Source organism: Sturnira hondurensis, unplaced genomic scaffold (assembly GCF_014824575.4).
Source record: "Sturnira hondurensis isolate 20B ecotype Veracruz unplaced genomic scaffold, ASM1482457v3 Scaffold0013994, whole genome shotgun sequence".
NCBI lineage: Eukaryota > Metazoa > Chordata > Mammalia > Chiroptera > Phyllostomidae > Sturnira > Sturnira hondurensis.
The window spans coordinates 365,494-392,082 of NW_028086625.1; the positions used below are offsets into that span (position 1 = coordinate 365,494).

Genomic DNA, 26,589 nt, shown 5'->3' on the forward strand with positions numbered 1-26,589 from the left:
CCCTTCCTCCTTGGTGAATTAAAGGGAATTATAATGACTGATTGTGATTTGAGTGTACTAAGAGGTTTCAGGTTAGTGCAGATGGCAAGGAATAGAACACTAGATTGACAGATATAAATAGGAATACTGACCTTGGATTCAATACATTCAATAAAATGCACAAATCTCAAGTGTACTACTGGATGATATTTGAGAGGACATACACCTATGCAACTCAAAGCTCCATCAAGGATACAGAACAGCTCCATCATCCCAGAAAATTCCCTAAACTCCCCTTCACAGTTAATCCCTGGCTCCCATTCCCCAAGGGCAACTACCATTCTGTTTACATCCTTCTCTTACTTTTTAAAAAAATGTTTCTAACTTGTGGGTTATTTAGAGAAAGTGTGGATGGTGAAGTGGCAGGACCAGGACTACATTGAGATTCTCCATGGAGAATGGGAAACCGAGGGCCATTTAGGATAGTTTATTCTGCATAATATTTATTTTTTAAAAGATTTTATGTATTTATTTCTGGAGAGAGGGGAAGGGAGGGAGAGAAACATCGATGGGTTGCCTCTCACATGCCCCTAACTGGGAACCTGGCCCGAAACCCAGGCATTTGCCCTGACTGGGAATCCAAACGGTGCCCTTTCAGTTCGCAGGTGGGCACTCAGCCCACTGAAGCACACCAGCCAGGGGCATGCTGCCTGATTTTTAAATCCAATCAAACCAAGTCTTTCCTCTTCTCCACCAGCCATCAGAGTCTTCCCCACTACGAAGAGAGGATTTGTTTAACTGCTTTGTTTTTTCCTTACTGATTGACCTGTTGGTTTGATCTGACCCTCCACCCAATGTCTCTGTTAGGCATTTTAAGAGTTTTTTGTCCCAGAGAGAAACTTCAGCTATCCGTCCAAACTCCAAAGCTTAGGTTCACTCCGCCCCACTTTCCTGCCCTGGAGGACAGCATTGGGGCTTACAGTTCCCACCCCTTTCCCTCTCTCCCAACCCCGCCCAGCCCAACACCTCCCCCCCCACCCCCCGAGTCGCAGTGTCTCTTCCCAAGCCCCGCTCCACTGCCAGACCTTTGAGACACCTAGAAGTCACCAGCCCGGCATCCCTGCCCCCTCATTCGAGAAGACAGGTCAGGTGACACCCAAACTAAACCCACTCAGTCTGGTTTTCTGACGACAGCAGCGGGAAGTTCACCGACTGCCCTCAGACCGCCTTCAACCTCCCAGCGCTTCGCTGTCACCTGAGGCCCTAGCGGAGCTACCAGAAAGCGTACGCAGTGGCCCTTCGCCCCTTACAGGTACCCAGGTGTAGAGGGAGCCGCGTCCCTACTCCCCACCCCCGCCCTACCCCACTACCGGTTTTCAGGCACAACCCCTCCTTGGTTGGGCCAGGGGCGACTGAGAGCCCAGGCAAAAAGGGGACATTTGTCAGGACTTGCAGCATGAGTGAGTGTGAGGTTGTTTATTTTTAAAGATTATTTATTTATTTTTAGACCGAGAGGAAGGAAAGAAAAGAGAGGGAGAGAAACATCAATGTGTAGTTGCTTCTCCACGTCCCCTACTGGAGACCTGGCCCACAACCCAGGCATGTGCCCTGACTGGGAATCAGGCCTATACTCAGTCCACTGGGGCCACAACAGCCAGGGGTGAGTGTGGGGTTAGAAGCTGCTATTGTGAAAGCCCCCTGTCTGATCTTGGGCTTTATAGCATGAAGATCTTTAGAGCCTGTGCCAATTTTTAATGGTAAATGAAGATTGCAAATGTTATGACGCCGGCAATTGGCATCTGAGGCCGATTAGAGCTGGGTGTTTCTTATTTAAAATGATATTTATTGAAGGAAATATTAAACCATAGATTATTTTCCTCCCCACACCTTCACTAATTTGCGTATCCATATGTGGGGCCACTTACTTCTAATCAGATAGATACCAGGGAGAAGGATGAACACTTGGGAGATTTTCGTAATCACCAGGGCAGTTTAGGAAAGAGAAGGCTCTTGGAGTTTCCTGTTTTTTCCCCTCCCACATGGGTTTTTATGTAATGATTTTACTCTTTTGATAATTTTTCTTTTGCATTTTCCTGTTTGTTGGTCAAAGTCCCTGGCCTAAAGTCCCAGCATAGAATGTTCTTGCCCACAGAGTACAAGGCTTCTTGCCAAATGGCACAGTGCCTTCCTAGGCAGCAACAAATAGCTGAGGGGCTGTCAGTTCCTACAAGGGTACCCAGCTGATGTCCTATTTTCCACCCTTTCCATTGTCTGAATTTGAAAATGGATGTTAATTCCAGTTTGGTGTATTATCACTGATAAACATATATTTTAAAATGCAGCTCAGAAATGATGCAAAGTGGGAAGGCTCTGGCCTTTTAGCAGTCAAGGAAGTGAATCAACATCAGCAGTTGGGGAGGACAGCAGAAGAAGGTGACCTGCAGGCTCCCAACGGGGCCACCAGTGAGGGAGCTGCCCACCCCCTCAGCCACCTTAGGGGCTAGGGTGTGTGCTGACGGAAAGAGCAGCCTTGCCTCCTGCTCTGAGCAGCTGGCTCTCTGAGGGTCACCAGCACCAAGGTGTGGATGTTGGAGTGTTCTTCCCATCCGCCCCCTCAGATAGCTTGAAAAAAAAGCTCTGGTAAGTTGATTGAAGATGTCTCGTGCTGTCATCTATCAACTCTGTTAGTTTTCAGACACATCTCTTCCTGCCACATTGCGTATTTTGTTCTGATTTGAGGAAAATGTGCCCGGCCTTTCCAGTTCTAATAAAAACAACTCAGTCTGTACTAAGAACTTACCAGGGTCTCAAAACAGATGCGCTAAATTTGCCCCATGAGATTACATTTCATTTTGTCTCTGTCACCTTCAGTAGATCTCCCCCATGACAATGTCTTCCATTAAGATTGAATGTGTCCTGCCGGAGAACTGCCGGTGTGGTGAGTCTCCAGTGTGGGAGGAAGCATCCAACTCTCTGATCTTCGTAGATATTCCTGCCAAAAAGGTTTGCCGGTGGGATTCTCTCAGCAAGCAAGTTCATCAAGTGACCGTGGGTAAGAATGAAGGCCGGACTCAGGTCCAACCAGCCAGCCATCTTTTTCCTTGGGAAGGGCAGCCACCTAGAGTGTGCCATTCCCCTGAGACCTTCTTGTTAAAGTATGCTGAATATGCTTTAAAACTTCTGGATTGTCTTGCTGTCTGTGTCTTCCCACTTTAACCCAGGAGTAAATTCTGGGGGATCAGTACTTCCCTCTTTGCGGGTGAAGAGGAGCATTCCTCATTTTGTTCTGATAATGAGGCACCGCAGGATCTTTCCTTAACACCTTCAGATAATGGCATTGAGGGCTGGAGACTGCTATGTACCTTGGGTCAAACCAAGGGCTTCATTTAAAAAAAATAACAGGTATATCCCTTCGCTGAATGTCAGAAGAGCTTTTGGACTTGTAAAGCATCAACCAGGACTATGTATTCACTCTGTAAAGTAGGATTCACAACAGAATTTCCAGTGCCTTTGAGTGTATTTCTGTTTATGGCTATGCAATTTCCAGAAGAAGGATGTATGACATTCTGTGACCCAAGAGGATGGGCTTGATTGATTAGCCATAGAGGAAGGAGTTTCTTGTTTTCATTATTGTGTTCCCGAGAAGAGATACCAGACATTTATGTAGCATAGGGACACTGTCTGTCAACCCAGAACTGGGGACAAACTTTTTTTTAATGAGAGGGAGTAGTTGTTGTTGTTTTTTAAAATTCACTCAGGAATATGTCTAAGGCTGGAGACAAAGTTACAGACTGCTGAGATCAGAGTGAGGAGATGGACCCATGCCTTTCCCAGTCTGTTTCCCAGCATGCACACATTATCAGTATATTCTTACCCTAATCTGCAGCCCCCTCCCTAAAGCATAGAAAGGGTTTGTGGTGTCAGCAGTAACTTAGAAAGCTAACAGAAGCTTCATGCCTTCGCTAGTGTAGCTCAGTGGATTGAGGACCCACCTGGGAACCAAAGGGTCACTGGTTTCATTTCCAGTCAGGGCACATGCCTGGGTTGTGGGCCAGGTCCCCAGTTGAGGGTGTGCAAGAGGCAACCACACATTGGTGGTTTTTTCACTCTCTTTCTCCCTCCCTTCCCCTCTCTCTAAAAATAAGTAAATAATTTTTTTTAAAAAAAGAAGCCTCAAGCCACAGGCTAGGATCCCTAATGAGAATATCACATGACTAAGTGTCCTGCACACTCCCTGGGATAATACATTTTTTTTAAAGCCTCAAGCCACAGACTGGGATCCCTAATGAGAATGCCACTTGCCTAATAGTGTCCTGCACATCCTCTGGGATTCTCAATGGCTCAAAATCTTCTGAACAGGGCTTTGAGCTAGGAGTTGCTACCAGAGCACCCAGCACCTTGCACTGAATAAGATTTGTTTTCCATGACTGCTCACCATGGTAATCAATCTCTCCACTTTAAAAAAAAGTTTCCTTATACACAGAAAAAATATTAAACCTAGAAAACCGAAATTTACAAAATATGGTAATACAATGAAGACATGTGACTGTTTTATCATTGCATCTACATTTCTGTTTATTATTTTTATTCTGCCTATTTTCAAAAAAGATTTGAGAAACAATTTTAATTACACAAATTTTAGTTAAAATTAATTACATTCCAATGAAATATTTTAATCAAATTAACTTTATTTAATTAATTACATTAAATAAATATTTACTTTAAATATTTAATTTTTAGTTAAATAGGGTCCCTTAAAAAAGAAAGTCCTCTATTGGAGAGCGAGAAGGCTCTCATAAAACCTCGTTGCTAGAACTAAACAGAGTTTGTCTCTGAATTTCCTGGAGGTCAGGCAAATTGAGCATCTCTTGTTCTGTGACAACTGCTCTGGTGCTACTGCGCCCCCCAACTCCCATTAGGAACCTCAACTCTGAACTTGATGTGGTGCCTGCCCCAAAATGTGGCTGCTGTGTTTTGACTTCTCTGCTAGACTGGTAGCTTCCAATAGAGTTGGACTTCATTCACCTTCCTGTCCCTGCTGTCCAGGAACAGTGCATGGAGTTTATTGTCAACAAATACACTCGGTTTTGTAGCCTTCACTATTCAGAAGGAAGAGTGCACGCTGGTTGTCAAAAGAACTGCAATCCTCTTAGAGACACCAGGTGGCATGAGAGTCTCAGCGTGCTCTTTGGCTCTGTGCTGTTTGCAGCATCCTGACTGTTGCTTTTGCCTCTGCAGATGCCCCAGTCAGCTCTGTGGCCCTCCGCCAGTCGGGAGGCTATGTCGCCACAATTGGAACAAAGTTCTGTGCTTTGAACTGGGAAGATCAGTCAGTCACTGTCCTGGCCACAGTAGAGAAAGACAAGAAAAACAATCGATTCAATGACGGGAAGGTGGATCCTGCTGGGAGATACTTTGCTGGTATGGTTTATCTTCAGCACCTACTTATTGAGCTTGGGAGAAAGTCTCACTGCTTTAATGGTAAAAGTGTTGTATATAATTGATCTTGGGTTATTTTATTATTACTTGGGTAATTTGTATCACTCAAAAAAATCTCATGAGAAAAACTTCATAGATATTCCTTTCAGTTTCTGTCTCTAATAGAGATTAAAATTTGTATGGTAGTTTTGTGGTTTAAATAAGGGTATATTTGTTTTGTTTAAATAAGTTTTAAACACAGAAGTATAATTGTTGATGTTTAAAATAGAAATAATTTCAAATTTACAGAAAAATTAGGATTTGTACAAACACCTGGTATACCCTTTACTTGAATTCACCTATTGTCAAGATTATGTTCCATTTGTTCTCTCTACATAATATAAATTTTTTTCCAGAATAATTTGAAAGTAAGCTGCATATATCATGTATGTTTACTAATAAAATATTTCAGTGTGAGTTGCCCAAGAAAAATGACAAATTCTTACATGACCACAGTTCAGTTATCAACTTAAAGAAATTTAACATTGATACAATATTTTATCTGACATGCTATCTGTATTTAAGATTTTTAACTTGAATTCAGTTTTTTTGTTCTTTAATTTAATTATTTTATTGTTGTTCAATTGTAGTTGTCTGCATTTTCCCCCCACCACTCCCCCCACCCCAGCCAGTTTTATCAATTGACAGTTTGGTTAATTTTTAATGTCCTTTATAGCATTTTACCTTCCAGTACAGGATCCAGTCTAGGTTCATGTACTGCATTTAGTTGTCATGTCTCTTTAATCTTCTTTAATCTGGAACAGAATGTAGCCTTTGTTTTTTTATGGCATTGCCATTTTTTTAAATCCTCACTCAAGGACATGTGTATTGATTTGTGAGAGAGAGAAACATCAATGTGAGAAATAATCATTGATGTGAGAAACATTAATCAGTTGCCTCATGTATGAACCCTGACCAGGGATCAAACCCACAACCTAGGTATGTGCCCTGACTGGAACCTTTCGGTATATGGAATAGTGCTCCAACCAAATGAGCCACCCAGCCAGGTCTATATAGCATTGCTATTTTTTCAAAGATTTATTTATTTATTTATTTATAGGTAGAAGTTTAGAGAGGGAGAGAAACATCGGTATGTAGTCACCTTTCATGTGTCCCGTTCTGGGGACCTGGCCTGCAACCCAGGCATGTGCCCTGACTAGGAATCGAACTGGGTACCCTTTGGTTCCCAGGCCAGTGCTCTCCACTGAGCTACACCAACCAGGGCAGCATTGCCATTTTTAAAGAATACAGTCCCAACCCAACTCTCCCATGTTTCAATAAAAAAAGTCATGTTCTTCATGTTTCTATGTTTTTCTAATGTTTCCTTGTGGTTGGATTCGTGCTATACAATCATGGTTAGAATACTGCATAGATGATGATATTCTTCCCTTCTTGGGGTATCCCTTCTGGATACCATCTGTCCTTAATTGCTAATGTTAGTTTTAATCACCCAATTGAAGTCTTCTTGAATTTCCCTACTGCACAGTTATTATTTCATTGTAATTTATAAACATCGTGTAGGGTTCATTATTTACTGCCATGTAACAAGTTACCCTGAAATATAATAGCTTGAAATAACAAACATTTATTACCTCACGCCCTTTCTGAAGGTCAAGAATCTGGGTGGTTTTAGTTCAAGGTTATTTCATGAAATTGCAGTTGAGCTATTGGTTGGGGCTACAGCCTCAAAAGAGACTTGAGTCTCTTATGGAACCTGCAGGATTTGGTTCTAAACTCATTCATGTGGGGGGTTGGTTTCTGTCCCTTACCAAGTGGGCCTTTTCATAAGGCAGCTTAGAACATGGCTTTTCCCAAAGCTGGTGATGAGAGAGTGAGGAGGGACAGAGGGGCCAAGATGGAGGCTAGTTTTATTATAACCGATGTTGAAAGTGGCATAGCATCATTTCTGCCATGTGCTGTAGGTCACACAGGCAATGGCGGAGGGAACTGTACAACGGTAAGAATACTGATACTCAGGAACCATTAGGGGCCATGTCGGTGCTGTCTACAAAATGGGGAGATACTTTGTCCAAGCAAATATCCTGGTCCTCATTAAAATTTCTCACTTAGGTTTCACATTCTTTGGTGATTCTCACTTGAACCAGTCTTTACTGTGATGGTTGCAGAATGGCTTATATATAGCTTTAAGTGAATTTTAACTGCAGTTTGAACTTAAATAATGCATTTCGTACCTATTTCCCACTTAACTCTCATCATAACAACCCTATTAATTAGCTGAAGTTGATCTAAATCCCTGCTGTTTTTCACCTCCCCACACTGCCCTCTCCTATTATCCATCATGCTATCCTGGCTCTGTTTGTTTTCAACATGGAAAGGTAGGTGAGACCTGAGAAGATGGCTGTGGGTTGCTTCCCATCTTCCTAGTCCAGGACAGGTTGACAGATTAAAGATGAAAATTTGTTGAAAGCCCTTCTGCCAATAATTTCTGCAGAGCAAAGAAATATAATTGGATAATTTACCTCCTGTTGAAATAAATTTTCTCACTCCATTATGTCTAGAAGTTTATAATCCTCTGGTACTTTGTGAGACAAAATAAAAATGCCCTCAGAGACCTGGGTTTTTATCCTGGGGCCACCCAGTTCTTAACCGATGCCCTCAGGAGACCCCTCAAAATTGTAGGCATCATTGTGAGATTTATACTGGTTGTGTGCCTCTGCCAGAAACACCTGAGAACAATTTTCTAGAGAGTTCATAGCTTTAAACAGGTGCTGAGAGGTGTCCCTGGACCAGAAAAGGGTAGGATCATCTGATAGTCTAGATGGAGTCTCAAGAGAGTAGGTAGTACTCTGGAGATGTCACCACACCCAAAGTCTGACCTGTCTGTGCTCACTGCTGGTTATCAATGTATAAGCCAATGCCCCAGGTTGTTCCTTCCCACTAAGAAAGAGCATCTGAGGCAGAGAATGGGGAGGAATATTAATGAAACAAGCCCAACTGCCCTATAGCAAGAAACTGCCATGTGAGCATCCTTCTTTCCAGCAGGGAGAATTTGTCATGTCTTGCTTCCTATTCAGGCTTTCCTGTTTTAGTCCATTATCCTCTAACTCACTCTTCTTTCAGATGGCGCTAGGTAAAGTAAATGAGCTTTCCAGTTTCTTCCTTGGAGTCAAGCTTTGCTCTGCACACTCAAGTCTATCTAAGTGAATATCCCATGTGCACTTGAGAAGAATTTGTGTTCTGCTGCTGTGGAGTGAAGTGTTCTATAAATGTCCTTAGAGCCAGTTGGTTGATGCTGTTCAGTTCCTCTATTTCTTTGCTGATTACCTACTTGTATGTATTACTGAGAGAGGAATGCTGACATCAACTAGTGTTGGGGATGTGTCTATTTCTCCTTTCACTTCTAACTTTTGCATTGTGTATTTGAAGCTGTGTTGTTAAGCACAAACATCCAGGATTACTATGCCTCCCTACTGAATTTTCAGTGTGTAGTAGTCCAATTTATCTCTGGTAATTTTCTTAGCTGTAAGTATATTTTGTCTGATATTAACATAACTTCTCTGATATTAACACAGCCTTTCCAGTTTTCTCTTGACTGGTATCTGCATGGTATATATTTCTCTTTTAAAATATATTTTATTGATTACGCTATTACAGTTGTCCCATTTTCCCCCATTCACTCCCCTTCACCCTGCACACCCCCTCCCACCCACATTCCCCCCTTTTAGTTCATGCCCATGGGTCATACATATAAGTTCTTTAGCTTCTACATTTCCTATACTATTCTTACCCTCCCCCTTTCTATTTTCTACCTACCACCTATGCTGCTTATTCTCTGTACCTTCCCCCCTCTCTCCTCCTCCCACTCTCCTGTTGCTAACCCTCCATGTGATCTCCATTTCTGTGATTCTGCTCCTGATCTAGCTGTCCTCTTAGATTGCTTTTGCTTTTGTTTTAGGTGTGGTTGTTGATTGTGAGTTTGCTGTCATTTTACTGTTCATATTTTTTATCTTTTTCGTAGATAAATCCCTTTAACATTTCATATTATAAGGGCTTGGTGATGATGAACTCCTTGAATTTGATCTTATCTGAGAAGCACTTTATCTGCCCTTCCATTCTAAATGAAAGCTTTGCTGAATAGAGCAATCTTGGTTGTAAGTCTTTGGATTTCATGACTTGGAATACTTCTTTCCAGCCCCTTCTTGCCTGGAAGGTCTCTTTTGAGAAATCAGCTGACAATCTGATGGGAACTCCTTTGTAGGTAACTGTCTCCTTTTCTCTGGTTGCTTCTAGGATTCTCTCCTTCATTTTTATCTTGGGTAATGTAATTATGATGTGCCTTGGTGTGTTCCTTTTTGGGTCCAACTTCTTTGGCACTCTCTGAGCTCCCTGGACTTCCTGGAAGGCTATTTCCTTTGCCAGATTGGGAAGGTTCTCCTTTATTATTTGTTCAAATGACTTTTCCATCTGTTGCTCTTCCTCTTCTACTCTGGTACCCCTTTAAGTCAGATGCTGGAACATTTAAAGATGTTCTGGAGGTTCCTAAGCCTCTCCTAATATTTTTTGAATCCTTGTTTCTTCATTCTTTTCTGGTTGGATGTTTCTTTCTTCCTCTGGTCCACACCATTGATTTGAGTCCCAGTTTCCTTTCCATCACTATTAGTTCCCTGTGCATTTACTTTCATTTCACTTAGCATAGTCTTCATTTTTTCATCTAATTTGGGACCAAATTCAACCAATTCTGTGAGCATTCTGATTACCGGTGTTTTGAACTGTGCATCTGATAGGTTGGCTATCTCTTCATGGATTAGTTGTATTTTTTCTGGAGCTTTGGTCTATTCTTTCATTTGGGCCATTTTTTTTGTCTTCACACAGCTGTTATGTAATAAGGGGCCGTGCCTTAGGTGTTCACCAGGGTGGGACAACCCACCTACCTCACTGTGTTGTGACACTATATGTGGGGAAGGGGTCTGAGAGGGAACAATGGTGCTTGCTCCGGTCTCTGCCATATTTCAGTCACTTCCCCCACTTCCCACAAGCAAATTGGACCCTTCTGGTGCTGATTCCTGCGTGGGTGGGTTTGTGTACATTCTAGGACCCTGTGGGTCTCTCCAACAAATTCTCTTGTGAGGCTGGAAGTTTTTCCACGCTGGGGCCTTGGGTTGCTCAGCTCTTCCCGCTCCCCAGTTGTTTCTCCCAGTTTATCTGCACAGGAATGTGGGACCACCCAGTCTGCAATTCACCACCTCTCTGGGTCCGCCCACTGCTGCCTTGCCAGCCAGATACAGCCTCATGTGCCCCACTCCACAATCCACTACCTCACTGGGTCTGCCAGCCTCCACCTTGCTGCAAGTCCTCTCCACCCAGCTGTCTGTCTCCACCCCTCCTACCAGTCTGGATGAATGTGTCTTCTTTAACTCCTGGGTTGTCAGACTTCCATACACTTAAATTTTCTGTCAGTTCTGGTTCTTTTTTTTAATTGTTGTACTTCTTTTGGTTGTTCAAGGAGGCACAGTGTGTCTCCCTATGCCTCCAACTTGGCTGGAAGTCATGTATATATTTTTCCATTGTTTTACCTTTAAGCTATGTGTATATTTGAAGTGAGTTTCTTGTAGACAATATAGTTAGATTTCTTAGAACATTCTTTCTGGCCTTGGCTGGGTGACTCAGTTGATTAGAGCATTGTCCGGTACACCAAAAGGTTACAGGTTTGATCCCCAGTCAGAGCATGTACAGTATGCAACCAATCGATGTTTCTCTCTCTTTCCCTTCCCCTCTCTCTAAAATCAATAAACATATACTCAGGTTAGGATTAATTTTTTAAATATTTTATGTATTTATTTTAAGAGAGAGGGGAAGGGAAGGAGAAAGAGTGGGAGAGAAACATCAATGTGTGGTTGCCTCTCATGTGTCCCCTACTGGGGACCTGGCTTCCAACCCAGGCATATGTCCTGACTAGGAATTGAACCGTTGACCCTTTGCTTCACAGACCTGTGCTCAATCCACTGAGCTACACCAGCCAGGGCAGGGTTAAACTTTTTTTAATTCCTCCTGACCGTCTCTATCTTAATTGGTGTATTTATATTATTTACATTTAATGTAATTATTGATGAACTTTGACTTAGATCTACCATTTTATTATTTTCTTTTCTTTCACTCTGTTTTTTTGTTCCTCTGTTTCCCCTTTCCTTCCTTCTTTTGGGTCATTTGAACACTTTTTAGAATCAATTTTCATTTATTTATTGTAATTTTTCACTATATCTCTTTGTATAGTTTTTTAAGGGTGGCTGCAGGGATTGCAAAATATGTAGTTAACTTTTTCAGTCTATCTAGAACCAATATTTTACCACTTCAGTTGTTAATCACCTCTTTATGCTATAGTTGTCTTGATATACATACATTGAAACTCCCATCAGAAAATTTGTTTTTTGCCAAAAATCTAGTTTTCACTTACACAATCAAAAATATTTTAAATAACTAAATATAAAAATAGCCTACTATAGCCCTGGCTGGTGTAGCTCAGTGGATTGAGCGCAGGCCTGTGGACCAAACAATCATGGTTCGATTCCCAGTCAAGGCACATGCCTGGGTTGCAGGCCAGTCCCCAGCAGGGGACACATGAGAGGCAACCATACATTGATGTTTCTCTCCCTCTCTCCTTCCCTTCCCCTCTAAAGATAGATAAATAAAATCTTTTTAAAAATAGCCTACTATACTTATTCATATGTTTACTATTTCTATTGCTCTTCTTTCATCTCTTATGTTCCATGCCTTTTTTTTTTTGGTATTTCCCTTCTGTCTGAAAAACTTCCTTTAGCAATTCTTTTAAAGCAGATCTAACTGGCTATGAATTCTCTGTACTTTATATAAGGATGTCTTTATTTCACCCTCATTCTTGAAGGACATTTTCACTGAATATAGAATTTTAGGTTGACACTTTTTTCTCTCAGCAAATTTAAAATGTGCCACTTCTTTCTGATCTCCATGGTTTCTTATGAAAAACTTGTCATTGAAATCATTGTCATTTTTTTCACTGATCTCAAGAATTTCTATTTTAGTTTTCAGAAATTTGATTATGATGTATATGGGTTTCTTTGGGCTTATCCTGTTTTGGGTTTGCTCAGCTTCTTGCATCTATAGTTTTGTGCTTTTCAAAAAACTTCAGGAATTTTGAGCCATTATTTCCTTTTTTATATTTTTATTTATTTATCTTTAAAGGGGAATGGAAGGAGAGAGGGAGAGAAACATCAATGTATGGTTGCCTCCCTTGTGTCCCCTGCTGGGAACTAGCCTGCAACCCAGGCATGTGCCCTGACTGGGAATTGAACCACAATCCTTTGGTTCACAGGCCCGTGCTCAGTCCACTGAGCTACACCAGCCAGGGCCATTATTTCTTCAAATATTTTGGACCTCTGTTCTTTCTCCTCTTCTCTAGGAATCCAGTGGCATATATGTTAACCCTTTTGTTGTTGTCCCAAAAGTCCCTAAAGTTCTGTTCACTTTTTTCAATCTTTATTATCTCTTTTGTTCAAATTTGACAATTTCTATTGATCTTCCATCAGGTACACTGACTCTTTCCTTTGTCATCTCTTTTCTGCTATTGGGTCCATCCAGTGAGATGTTCTAAAAGTTCTAAAATTTTCATTTGATTAGTCTTTATATCTTCTATTTCTTTGGTGATATTTTTTATTTTCAGTGTTGTTTCCAGACTATTTACAAATTGCTCATGAGAACTGCTTTAATCTTTGTCAAATAATTGCAACATCTGTACCATTTTGTTTTATGCTTCTGTTGCTTGTTTTCTATATGAGTTGAGATTTTCATGTTTCTTTGTGTTGCCAAGTAATTTTGGATGGTATCCTGGACATTTTGACTGTTGTATTATGAGACCTTGAGTCTTGTTTAAATCCTTTGGAGAGTGTTTGTTTATGTAGTTTAGTAAGCAATCTGTATGCTTAGGTTCGGACCACAAGTTCCAACCTGCTTTCTGTTAAATGCCGATAGGATTTGTCCCACATGCATACCACTTAGTGGTCAGTCTGAGACATAGAAGGAATTCTACCCATAGCACCACCCTCAGTCCTTGGTATGCTAATTAGAATCAGACCCATGCATGTACAAATAGAAGATGAGCCCAGGAGATCATAGACAGTTTTGTGGGGTTGCATTCCTGTGCAAAATCTGTCTTCACTATCTTTAGGTACTTTCCAGTTTGCTTGAGCTCTCCTTTCATTCCTCCATCCAGAAACCACCCATCTCTATAATTGTGCTGCCTCTAGGACTAAGTGGCAGGAGGAGAGAGAGAGAGAGATAGAGAGAGAGAACAGAGAGAGAGAGAGAACATAAAAGCAGCAGTGTTTGGCTCTGCCCTTTTGGAGCTGTAACTTTACCAAATGAAGAAGAATGTCCTCTTCCCTCAGACTTTTGATTCCTCTAGTTTCTTGTTGCTGGACACTCTGCTGTTGCTACCCCTTGCTGCAGAATTGCCTCAGGACCAATGTGTGACAGAATGGACAAAAGGGAGTGGAAAGTTATTGGGGGATTCCTTCTACTCTCTCTGAACCTCAGGAGTTTCCTTTTCTGGTCATTGAACCAGATCTAGAGGGTTTCTCTTGGATATCTGTCTGCACCACAGTATTCACTTGCAATTTTCAGGCTGTACCGAATTCAGGCTGGGACATACTGGAGGATGAAATGGAGAACTCACCACCAACTAGGTGGTAGTTCAATTTCTGGTGTTCTTCCCTGAGCTTCCTAATATTTGCTTTTCAAGGTTCTCAAACAGCTATGCCATACATTTTGTCCAGGTTGTATAATTGTGTAGTTGTGTTCAATGAAAGAAAATGAAGTAGGTGCACATGTACTCCTTCTTATCTGGAACTAGAACATGTGCAGTTTTGATTTGCATTATAAGCAAGGTAGTTGTCATTTTTCAAAAATATAGGACCTGGGAGCCTGGGTAAGTTAGGGGGTGGAGCGATTGAGCAAAAAGGAAAAAGGACTCATGGACAGGGACAGCAGTGTGGTGATTGCTGGGGGGGAGGGGGCGGTGGGGAGTGATGTATAAGGGGACTAAATGGTAATGGAAAAATACAATAAAGAATAAATTTTTAAAAATATGGGACCCAGATTGGGATTGTATAAATTCTTTTATTTAATCATGGGAAGGAATCCTGATGAGAAAAGGTGATATTGCCATGGGCAAGATGCTGTGGGGCTGAGCTCAGTGGTCTTTGATTTCTGTAGGCACCATGGCTGAAGAAACAGCCCCGGCAGTTCTAGAACGGCGCCAAGGGTCCCTGTACTCCCTCTTTCCTGACCACCATGTGGAAAAGTACTTTGACAAGGTGGACATCTCCAATGGTTTGGATTGGTCCCTGGACCACAAAATCTTCTATTACATCGACAGCCTGTCCTACTCAGTGGATGCCTTTGACTATGACCTGCAAACAGGAAAGATCTGTATGTATTTTTCATTATTTTTCTTAATACTGCTCCTTAGTAAGCTGCCTGTTTCTCCACTTATGTGAAAAGGTCAAATTTGTCAAATAGAGAACTTTCCAATGTTATTATCCCAGTATGGTAATGATTACACAGACTTGACTATGATTCCAGTCAAGCCATGGCTCTTAACACAGCTAAATGTGGCCACAGTTGGCATAATATGGATAGATCTTTAATCCTCTTTCTTGCCACCATCACTAGAAAGAGGTTCACTGTAAATGTATCCTGTTTTACCAGGAGGTGCCTAAAGGCAAATAATATACAGTAGAATGGGATAGAGGAATAGAAGGTTAAAATTTTGGGTTGATATTTCTTATTTTCACTTTAGTTAACTATAGGCAAATGCTCAGAGACAAATTAACAATTTTCAAAATGGAAAAGTAAAAAAAAAGTAGTTACAGATTATTCAAGTCCATCAATGGGCTCTAAATGACCCATAGTTGGAAACTGTGAGGGAAGGAATCATTGAGAATGTAAGAAGGGAGTACTTGAAACTGTTTCATGAAAGGTGCCAAACCACAAGAGTAAAACCAATAATTAAATGACTTGAAAAATATCACAAGACTCTCATGTAGCTTTAATCACAGATAAAACATTCCAGTACAGCTGTTTGAAATATGTAGTGCTCTTGATTCAAAACCATCAGAAATCGAGTTGAATGGAAGTCGGACAACTACAGATTTAAAGAAATCACATCCATCCAGACCAGAAGGAGAGGGTAGAGATGTTGAATGGACTAGTCCCACGTCCCCTTGTGGTGGATAAAAATTCAGGAGGGATGATCAGGAGTCTCAGCCTCACACCAGACCCCCGGGCCCAGGGTTCCAGAGCCAGGAATATAAGTCCCCATAACTTCTGGCTGCAAAGACCAACAGGGATTGAGTCAGTGGAAGAAACTTCTATAGTCCAAAGCAGTTCTTCTTAAAGAACCCACACATGAACTTGCTTAGATGCACTCTCTCTGAGCTCCAGCACTGGGGTAGCAGCTTGAAAGGCACCAGTTGGATATAGAGAATCAGAAGTATTTGGCATCAAGGCAAGAGCCAAGGGCCAGCTTTCTCCCACACAGAAAGTCAGGCAGGGCCACAGAGCTGGCAGACAGGTGTCATTATGAGACTCCATCAACCTGGCTAACACTGTTTGCCCCAACCTGGAGATACCCTGAGACACTGTCCCACCCAAGTTACAGCTATTAACAGTGGCTTTTCCATATGAATGGCTGGTCCTGGCTCATGCTTCATGACTTCCTAAATCCTTTCAAATAAACAACAGCCAGCCTCGGTGAGCCCCCAGCTGCTGTACCTCTTGCTAAGTGGTCCTAGATACAGCACTAAAAGCAGTCAGCCTAGGTTTGCAGCCTAGCTTCACCGAGAATCTCCAAGCCCAGCACAAGAAGTGGCCCTTTCAGATTGCTCTATAGCTCAGGCAGTGTGGCCCTGGGCAAAACACGAGGTGGGAGGCTGACCTTGGCCTGCACCACTTGGGAAACCCCAGAGCCTGCACACCAGTGGACAACTACAGGTCACATTGGAGCACCACAACCCTGCCCCTGCACAGGTGATCCTCCAAAGAGATCATAGGTTGATGGTCAGTGGTCACAGCCAATCCTTGCAGCTGACTGGCCTGGGTAAATCCCTCCCATTGACCTGCCAACAGCAACCAAGGTTCAACTACAAGAGGAGGGTATACTCAGACCATGTGGAGGGAGCACCTCAAATACACAGCTTGGGTGATAGGGAAGGCTGTGCCACTGGACCCTATAGGATACCTTCTACATTGGGTCATGCTACCAAGACAGAGTCAAAGCAGCTCTATCTAACACCTAGAAATAAACACAGGAAGTCTGCCAAAATGAGGAGACAAAGAAATATGACCCAAATGAAAGAACAGATAAAAACTCCAGAAGAGTTATATGAAATGGAAATAAGCAATCTATCAGATGAAGAGTTCAAAACACTGGTTATAAGGATGCTCAAGGAACTTAGTGAGGACCTCAGCAGCATAAAAAAGACCCAATCAGAAACAAAGGATACACTAATTGAAATACAGAGCAATTTACAGGGAAACAAATCAGAAAAGCTGGTGTTCATACTGCCTGTCACCCACCAGACCCAATAAGCAGTTACAGGGATTGAATCTTTTTTTAAGGTTTTATTTATTTATTTTTAGAAAGAGGGTGAGGGAGAGAGAAAGAGAGGGAGAAAAACATCAGTGTGCAAGAGATACATCCATCAGTTGCCTCCCACACACCACCAACTGAGGACCCAGCCCGCAACCCAGGCATGTGCCCTGACTGGGAATCGAACCAGCAACCCTCTGGTTCCATAGGCCCCCACTCAGTCCACTGAGCCACACCAGCCAGGGTTGAATCTCTATAGGCACTTTATTCAGATGGTCCGCAATCTGAGAGGATGGTGGGTTTATTATACCCTAACAAACTATTTTAATTCCACTTTAAAATGACTTTTTTTGGACTTCCACCAAGATGGAGGCATAGGTGGAAACACTGTGCCTTCTCCCACAACCAAGTTTGAATACAAAAAAGGTTTGGAGAAACAAAGACACAACCAAAGGACTGAAAATTGAATTATACGGAAGTCCGACTACATCTAACCGTTCAACGGGGACGGTAAGAGGGACAGAGCCAGCAGCAAGCAGGGTCGGGCAGGACAGGGCCCCCGACCCAGGCGCACAGGCAGACGGGAACCAGTTGGGGTGCGAGGCAGACTGCGGGCGCATATTCGCGCACAGTGAGACAGACCACGCAGGCCCCAGGGGGCGAGGGCTGACAGCGGTGGCACACTCACGAGCAGTGGGACGAAACGCGTGGGCCCAGTGCCGGCAGCAACTGCGGCACCGGTAAGGGCCGGGGCGGCAGGCAGCAGACGGGACGCCAGAGTCCCTCTTTGACCCCGCCCCCACATACAGCGTCACAACCCAGTGACTTAGTTGCCCTGCAATACCAGGGAGAGCCATTGTCCCTCTTTGACCCCACCCCCACATACAATGTCACAACCCAGTGACTTAGTTGCCCTGTTCTAGTGAACACTTTAGGGCTCTGATCCTGCTATGGAACAGGCACGAACAACCCGAAAGATGGCACAAGAAGAACTCAAAGTCCAAGAGCCAATAACTCTCAGCGACTGAGAAATTGCCAGCCTCTCAGAAGCACAATTCAAGACACTATTTATCAGGATGCTCACAGAACTGGTAGATTATAGTCACAAATTAGAGGAACAAAGTCACAAATTAGAGGAATATATGAAGGCTAAACTAATTGAAATGAAGGGAGATGCACAGGAAACCAATAGTGATGGAAAGGAAACAGGGACTCAAATCAATGGAATGGACCAGAAGGAAGAACAAAACATCCCACCAGAAAGGAATGAAGAAATGAGAATTCAAAAAAATGAGGAGAAGCTTAGGAACCTCCAGGACATCTTTAAACGTTCCAACATCCGGATTATAGGGGTACCAGAAGGGGGAAAGAAACAGCCACGAGTGGAAAATGTATTTGAACAAATAATAAAGGAGAACTTCCCCAGTCTGGCAAAGGAAATAGACTTCCAGGAAATCCAGGAAGCTCAGAGAGTGCCAAAGAAGTTGGACCCAAGAAGGAACACACCAAGGCACATCATAATTACATTAGCCAAGACCAAAATGAAGGAGAGAATCCTAGAAGCATCAAGGGATAAGGGGACAGTCACCTACAAAGGAGTACCCATCAGACTGTCAGCGGATTTCTCAAAAGAGACCTTACAGGCAAGAAGGGGCTGGAAAGAAGTATTCCAAGTCATGAAATCCAAAGACCTACAGCCAAGATTGCTTTATCCAGCAAAACTTTCATTTAGAATGGAAGGACAGATAAAGTGCTTCTCAGATAAGGTCAAGTTCAAGGAGTTCATCATCACCAAGCCCTTATTATATGAAATGCTAAAGGGACTTATATAAGAAAAAGAAGATGAAAAATATGAACAGTGAAAGGACAGCAAACACACAGTTATTAACAACCACACCTAAAACAAAAGCAAACCAAGAGGACAGCTAGATCAGGAGTGGAACCATAGAAATGAAGAACACATGGAGGGTTAGAAACAGGGGGGTGGGAGGGGGAGAAGGGGGGAGAAGGCACAGAAAATAGCATAGATGGTAGGTAGAAAATAGATAGGGGGGAGGGCAAGAATAGTGGGGGAAATATAGAATCCAAAGAACTTGAGACACGTGGTTATAAACTAAGGGGGTGGGGAGAATGGTGGGGGAGGGAGGGTGCGGGTGGAGGGGAATGAAGGGGGGGAATAGAACAACTGTAATGGTATAATCAATAAAATATATTTTAAAAATGACTTTTTTTATAAGTAGGACAAAGTGTAGGTAAGGAGTTTGGAATTTAGGAAAAAGTTAATTGGATTAGAAAACCTGCAGCATTCTCATCCTGGGCAGTAATCTTTAGTTGTGTCCTGGGCGGTGGGCATCGCACTCTGGAGCACAATGGGCCAGATACCATCTTGAATTGCCTGCAACCTTCCTGAGGCACAAAGGTGGAACTGCTTATGGTCTCCTGGAGTCAGGGTGAGTCATACCTTCAGTTCCTGGAACAATAGCTTTTACTTGCTTTGATTACTAAATAGTTTATTAGCTATTACTTAAACTAAAATTTTCCACTTTTAAGTCCCCCATCAACAACAGTTAAACAGATGAAGCCAAGAATCAAATCAATGATTTGGAACATAAGAAAGCAAAAAACAACCCATCAGAACAAGAAGGAGAAAGAACCCAAACAAATAAAGATAGTCTAAGCAGCCTCTGGGACAACTTCAGGTGGTCCAACATTTTCACCATAGGGCTGATAGAAGGGGAAGAGAAAGAGCAAGAAATTGGAAATCTATTTGAAAAAAATAATGAAATTAAACTTCCCTAATTTGGTGAAGGAAATAGACATGCAAGTCCAGGAAGCACAGAAAGTCCCAAACAAGATGGATGCAAAGAGGCCCACTCAAAGACACATCATAATTAAAATGCCAAGGGTTAAATATAAAGAGAGAATCTTAAAAGCAGCAGAAGAAAAGAAGATGGTTATCTACAAAGTGGTGCTGATAATAAGACTGTCAGCTGATTTCTCAAAAGAAACTTTGCAGACTAGAAGGGATTGGCAAGAAATATTCAAAGTCATGGAAAGTGGAGACCTACAGCCAACACTATTCTACCAAGCAAAACTATCACTTAGAATGGAAGGGCAAATAAAGAGCTTCCCAGACAAGAAAAAAGCTAAAGGAGTTCATCATCATCAAACCATTATTATATGAAATATTTGTTCAAGGGCCTTATTTAAGAAAAAGAAGACCAAAAGTATTAACAATAAAATGGCAAAAAATACATATCTATCAACAACTGAATTTAAAAATCACTCTAAGAAAACAAGAACAGAAACAGAGTCATGGATATGGAGAACATGTTGATGGTTGTCAGATGAGAGGAGTGTGGGGAAGAATTGGAGAAGAAGTTAGTGGATTAAGAAGAACAAATAGGTAGTTACAGAACAGCCATGGGGATGTAAAGTACAGTATAGTAAATGGAGTAGCCAAAGAATTTATATGCCTGACCCATGGACATGAACAATGGTGTGGGGATCGCCTGAGGGAGTGGAGGGTGCTGAGTGGAGAGCAGGGGGAAGAGGGAAACATTTGGACAACTGTAATCGCATAATCAACAGAATATGATTTTTAAAAAATAAATAAGCAGTGTTCTTTGTTATTAATGTTTTTACCCATTTTATTTATACATGGTTTTAACATGTTTAAACACCTCAATTTTATTACTGTAATGACCTGCATTTTGTAGTGTAAAGCTCCTCTGGATTTTGATGTTTGTTTTGTGTATACTATGATTCTCTCTTTAAGGTCACTTAGTTGGGTTCAGAAACCAACTCTCCTCCTTTCAAAAAGAAACACCTCCAATATTTACTTTTGATAAAGTGATTATGGAGCATTCAGTTGGGTAGAAACAGAACTCATAAAATAGCAGAGGTCTAATTTCAGACTGAAGTATATTTGAAGTGGGCATGCAGGGCTTCAGTTCAGGTCAGCATCAAAAAGATCTATTGGTATTTAATTCAGAAGTATGCTTCTTTTTTTCTCTCCCCCTCTGGAAGCTCAGACAGACATGTCTGTACCCAAACTAAAGGGAATGAATCCACCCCAAATCATATGGTAAAAATCCTTTGTTGAGGGATGCTCATTCACATTTCTAGACGTTGTTTAGAGTTAGGAACCCTTCTCAACCATCCTGCCTGTGGTGCCCATACACCAGACCTTGGATAAGCAGAAGTGATCGGTATTTATAATCAGCTTGATTGCTCTTTGTTTGATGCTCAGTATTGAGTGACCTGTTGTTTTGGAGAATGTGAGTGTATTTAAAGATTTTATTTATTTTAGAGAGAAGGGAAGGGAGGGAGAAAGAGAGGGCAAGAAACATCAGTGTGAGAGAGAAACATTGATCTGTTGCCTCTCATATGTGCCCTGACCAGGGACCAAACCCACAACCCAGGCATGTGTCCTGACCAGGAATCAGACCGGAATGACACCCAACCAACTGAGCTACACTGCTCAGGGCTGTTTTCATTTTTGTTCTTGTTTTTGTTTTTTAACCATAGCCAACCGCAGAAGTGTTTACAAGCTGGAGAAAGAAGAACAAATCCCAGATGGAATGTGTATCGATGCTGAGGGGAAGCTCTGGGTGGCCTGTTACAATGGAGGAAGAGTGATTTGTTTAGATCCTCAGACAGGTGGGCCCACGGCACAATGGGAAATCACTGTCATGTCTAGAAAACACCAGACACTAGGGACTGCAGAAACTTCATTACTAATAAAGTTAGACAACAATGTATTCAAAGGCCTCAATTGTATGATTTTAGAAATAAAGGTCAAAGATATAGGCTGAAATTTATAGTCAGAACTCCTTTTCCTGTGCATGTAAGTCCTTTTGCTCAAAAATAAGTAAATTATCGGGGGGAGGTAGGTTAAATACAAGACCTCCACCATCTTCTTTAAGCCTCTCTGTTATTCTGCAAGGGGTCCTGAAAGCGCTCAGAGGTTGGAACTTTGATAGCAGTAGACTTTAAATAAAATATTTGGTTATCTAGGGAAAAGACTCCAAACCGTGATGCTGCCTGTTGATAAAACAACCTCATGCTGCTTTGGAGGGAAGTTTTACTCTGAAATGTATGTGACCTGTGCCCGGGATGGAATGGACCCTGAGGATCTTTTGCGGCAACCTAAGGCTGGTGGAATTTTCAAGGTGATCTGGCTACTTCTTTTATGGGTGACGTGGGAGATCCTTGGATAAGTAATTGAGTGATCAGTGCTTTTTCATACTTCCAAAACACAATTCCATTCGGCATTGTAATCTCATCATGCTAGATCTAAAAACATTTTAGATTTTCTAGACTGAAAATTATCTGAAGTTCAGGAAAATATTTTTAGACTCCTTTGTACAGTTATTAAAATATTTTCTACTTCAGTAATGTTTGCTGAAATTCTATAAATCAGTAGAATGGGCTTAGAAAACCAGTATTTGAGACATGTTTATAAGATTAGTTGATTGTTTTAATGTCACAGGAATATTATTGGATCTTTTCATTTTCTGCAATGAAACAAACACCTATAAAAATTATAGACCTTTTGAGCTAAAAAGAAGTGTAGAAATCATTTGATTCAAATCCCTTTTCAACAGCTGGAAAGATAATAGAAATAAATTCAGTTTTAAATCCAAGTTAGTTGTAAATGATTATTACCTATGTGAACAATTAAATCATAAATACCTAATCAAGTAATTCCTTTGTATGATAGGAAATAAAACAAGAATAATAGGTGGTTAAATATATAATATAAATCATGAAAATGCTTTTGAAGAATACTTGTGAATTACTTTTTATCACAATTTCTCTTTTTTTTTTTAACAGATAACTGGCCTGGGGGCCAAAGGAATTCCTCCCAATCCTTATACAGGATAAGTGACAGGCCTTTCCTACTGGAGGAAACTTTGAAGACAACTAAAAAATTCTGGAGCTGAAATTTCAAATTAGCTACCAAAAAATGAGGCAATGATATAACAGAATTAAATTTTTATTTTCTATTTTTAAAATGTAGATATTTTTAACAAGGGTTGGCAGGTGGATTTGATAACATGCTATAAGTCCTTCTGCAAATGTACTACATAAATTTCAAGAATAGTTCTACTGTCAGCCAGTCTCTTGGCTCTGAAAATTGCTGGTGGACAGGGGGAGAGGGAAGAGACTGTATCTGTTCTGTATTCTGCATTCCATACTTACTATACCTAAACCTTCAAACAAACTAATAAATAATAATCTGGTAAAGTCATTATAATTATGTCCCTTGTTATATTCATCATCATTGTAAAATGTGCTGCAATGGTAACCTACATTCATATTACTCTTCCTATGTATATTTTTTTCTGAATGTTTAATTTTTTATTGCATTTTTTCCACCATTACCATTTAATCCTCTTATACCCCCCATTACCATTTAACCCCCCTGCAGTCACCATCACCACACTGTTGTCTGTGTCTATAAGTCCTTTTTCCTTTTTGCTCAAACTCTCCACCCACTAATCTCCCTCCCTCCTTAACTGTCATATCCTGCTCTGTATCCAAGACTCTGTCTGTATTTTGCTTGTTAATTCAGTTTGTTCATTAGATTCCAAATATAAGTGAAATCATATGGTATTTGTCTTTCTCTGACTGGCTTGTTTCACTTAGCATGATGTTCTCCAGGTCCATTTATACTATCACAATGGGTGACATTTTCTTCTTTTTATGGCTGAGTAGTATTCCATTGTTTAAATGGAGGATGGGTGGCCTGTCACCAGGATGTGGTACCTGGTGGTGAGCCTCCTGACATTGTGGGACCCACCTAGGGAGTGGCCTGATGTCAGTGGCACACCCGATAGACTAGAGAAAGCCCTGTGTGTGGTTGGGGAGACCCTGTCATGGCTCAGTGCTCATGTGGTTGAGTGTTTTTTCAGCTTTGCAGGCTGAGATGGAGACCATGCTTCACAATGCAGTGAAACTATGTGAACTCCAGGGACAAGAAAAAGTCCTGGAAGTCACAATCATTGCCCTGGAAAAAGAGCTGCAAGCAGCAAAACAGCTCCAATCTCCCTCCCTGGACGTAATAGATGAGTTGGAGTTGGAGGAAGATGACATCAATGCAGAACCACATCCCCAGAAGGCCCGCCCTGTAGTGTTATAAAAATGAAATCCCAGCAGCCCCTGGAGCTTGGGGGAACTCTGGCAGGTCCCATTCAGATGACAGAATATACCACCTACTGTCCCTATACCCAGGCCACACTGATCTGCCTCACAAATCAGTTTTGCCAGCAACCTGGGGAGCCCTTAGCCACATGGTTCTTGAGGGTTTCTATGGGATTTAGGGGTGGATAGCATCATGTGCACTGACAATGAGATGGAAAATTTCGCTTCCATCACTACTCACCTGTCCCTGCACCAATGGCTGCAGAATAGCCAGAGGCCCAGTGAGGGGCAAGGCTCACATTCTTTGATGGAGTGGGTAATAGTGGCTATCTGTACAGTCTGGCAAATGTGGGAATGTGCCCAACACCGTGAGCAAGTAGCAGTCCTTTATAGACTTAGTGCAAATCCTGCGGGATTTGGGCATGTGCCAGCCTATGTTCAATCCCAAAACACAGGGCCTTGATGATGACAGTTTTACAGCTGGAATGCCGGATCTTGTACTCCAGCATGCTCCCGCCACCTAATTTGGGTTGCTCAAGGTGATTCTAGCTTCCTATGTTGGCCGTTGCATTAATGACATCAAGATGATGGTGGCCAGTCTGGGAGAGGCAGAGTCTCACACTCAGCAAAAAGCTGTTCCTGCAGTCTCTTAGAATTCCTCTGTTTCTCAGTCAGTGCCCCTGTGAGGGTGACCAGAACACAGATGTGGTCTGACATTTTAGGGGCTGGATTCTATCATATTAAGATTGACAGGAGGACTTAGGGCCACAATGGAGGCATAGGTAGACACACTGTGCCTCCTAGCACAACCAAAATTAAGGACAACAAAAATTTAGAAAGAAAAAAAACCAACCCAGAACTGACAGAAAATTGAACTGCATGGAAGTCCAACAACCATTAATCCAGACTGGTAAGAGTGGTGCAGTCGGCAGCTAGTGGAGAGGGGTCGAGACAGGAATAAGCAGTGACTGGTGGACCCGGGCACGCAGGTGGTGGTTGGCAGACCCCAGGTGCAGGGTGGCAACAGGCAGACCCAGTGAGGCGTGTAAGGCAGTTGGCTGACCGTGGTCACACATTGGAGTACAGATAAACCAGGCAAAAAATGGGCAATGAGATAGACCACACAACCCAGGGCCCCAGCAATGGGACATAAAGCCTAAAAGCACCAACTGAAACCACTCGTGGGGGTGAGGTGCCAGGAGAGACTCCCCGCCTCACAGGAGAGTTTGTTGGAGAGACTCACAGGGTCCTAGAATGTACACAAGCCCACCCACCCAGGAACTAGCACTAGAAGGGCCCAATTTGCTTGTGGGTAGTAGGGAAAGTGACTGAAATCTGAAAAAGAGCAGAAGAAGCACCACTGTTCCCTCTCTGACCCCACCCCCACATACAGCATCACAACCCAGCCAGTGGGTTGCCCCACACTGGTGAATACCTAAGGCTCTGCCCCTCATATGTAACATGTGCGACCAGACAAAAAATAAATGAATAAATAAATGGCTCACATGGAAGAACAGATCAAAGCCCCAGAGCCAATACATCTAAGTGACCAAGAGATAGCCAACCTATCAGATGCACAGTTCAAAGCACTGGCGATCAGGATGCTCACAGAATTGGTTGATTTTGGTCACAAATCAGATGAAAAAATGAAGGCTACACTAAGTGAAATGAAGAAAAATGCACAGGGAACCAATAGTGATGGGAAGAAAACTGGGACTCAAACCAATGGTGTGGACCAGAAGGAAGAAACAAAAAGCCAAACAGAAAAGAATGAAGAAACAAGAATTCAGGAAAAATGGGGAGAAGCTTAGGAACCTCCAGGACATCTTTAAATGTTCCAACATCCAAATTATAGGGGTACCAGAAGGGGAAGAGGAAGAGCGACTAGTGGAAAACTTATTTGAACAAATAATGAAGGAGAACTTCCCCAATCTGGCAAAGGAAATAGACTTCCAGGAAGTCCAGGGAGCTCAGAGAGTCCCAAAGAAGGTGGACCCAAGGAGGAACACACCAAAGCACATCATAATTACATTAGCCAAGATTAAAATGAAAGAGAGAATTCTAGAAGCAGCAAGAGATAAGGGGACTGTCACCTACAAAGGACTTCTCATCGGACTGTCAGCTGATTTCTCAGAAGAGACCTAACAGGCAAGAAGGGGCTGGAAAGAAGTATTCCAAGTCATGAAATGCAAGGACCTACATCCAAGATTGCTCTATCCGGCAAAGTTTCCATTTAGAATGGAAGGGCAGTTAAAGTGCTTCTCAGATAAGGTTAAGTTCAAGGAGTTCATCATCACCAAGCCCTTATTATATGAAATGTTAAAGGGACTTATCTAAGAAAAAGAAGACAAAAAAACATGTACAGTAAAATGACAGCAAACTCTCAATCATTATCAACCACA

The 26,589-nt window shown here is 42.1% G+C and overlaps 1 protein-coding gene across 5 annotated transcripts; it reads left to right on the top strand.

The window, feature by feature from the left end:
- Positions 1-1,133: 1,133 nt before the first annotated feature.
- Positions 1,134-23,300, top strand: RGN (regucalcin). Of its 5 annotated transcripts, none has more exons than XM_037062347.1 (8): positions 1,136-1,291; positions 2,322-2,558; positions 2,851-3,031; positions 5,218-5,400; positions 14,662-14,877; positions 21,569-21,700; positions 22,058-22,212; positions 22,877-23,300. In XM_037062347.1, the coding sequence occupies exons 3-8, from the start codon at positions 2,863-2,865 to the stop codon at positions 22,925-22,927; spliced, it is 906 nt and encodes a 301-aa protein (XP_036918242.1). In that variant the 5' UTR covers positions 1,136-1,291; positions 2,322-2,558; positions 2,851-2,862; the 3' UTR covers positions 22,928-23,300. The 5 variants fall into 5 exon arrangements, with proteins under 5 accessions (XP_036918245.1, XP_036918242.1, XP_036918244.1 ...); XM_037062349.1 differs by having other exon boundaries at positions 2,854-3,031; XM_037062346.1 differs by lacking the exon at positions 2,322-2,558.
- The last annotated feature ends 3,289 nt before the right edge of the window (positions 23,301-26,589 follow it).

Bases quoted from the DNA above. Each gene is read 5' to 3' on its own strand.
- RGN (XM_037062347.1), top strand. From the start codon at position 2,863: ATGACAATGTCTTCCATTAAGATTGAATGTGTCCTGCCGGAGAACTGC. The intron at 3,032-5,217 runs GTAAGAATGAAG...TTGCCTCTGCAG, and splicing joins AGTTCATCAAGTGACCGTGG to ATGCCCCAGTCAGCTCTGTG. The intron at 22,213-22,876 runs GTGATCTGGCTA...TTTTTTTAACAG, and splicing joins AGGCTGGTGGAATTTTCAAG to ATAACTGGCCTGGGGGCCAA.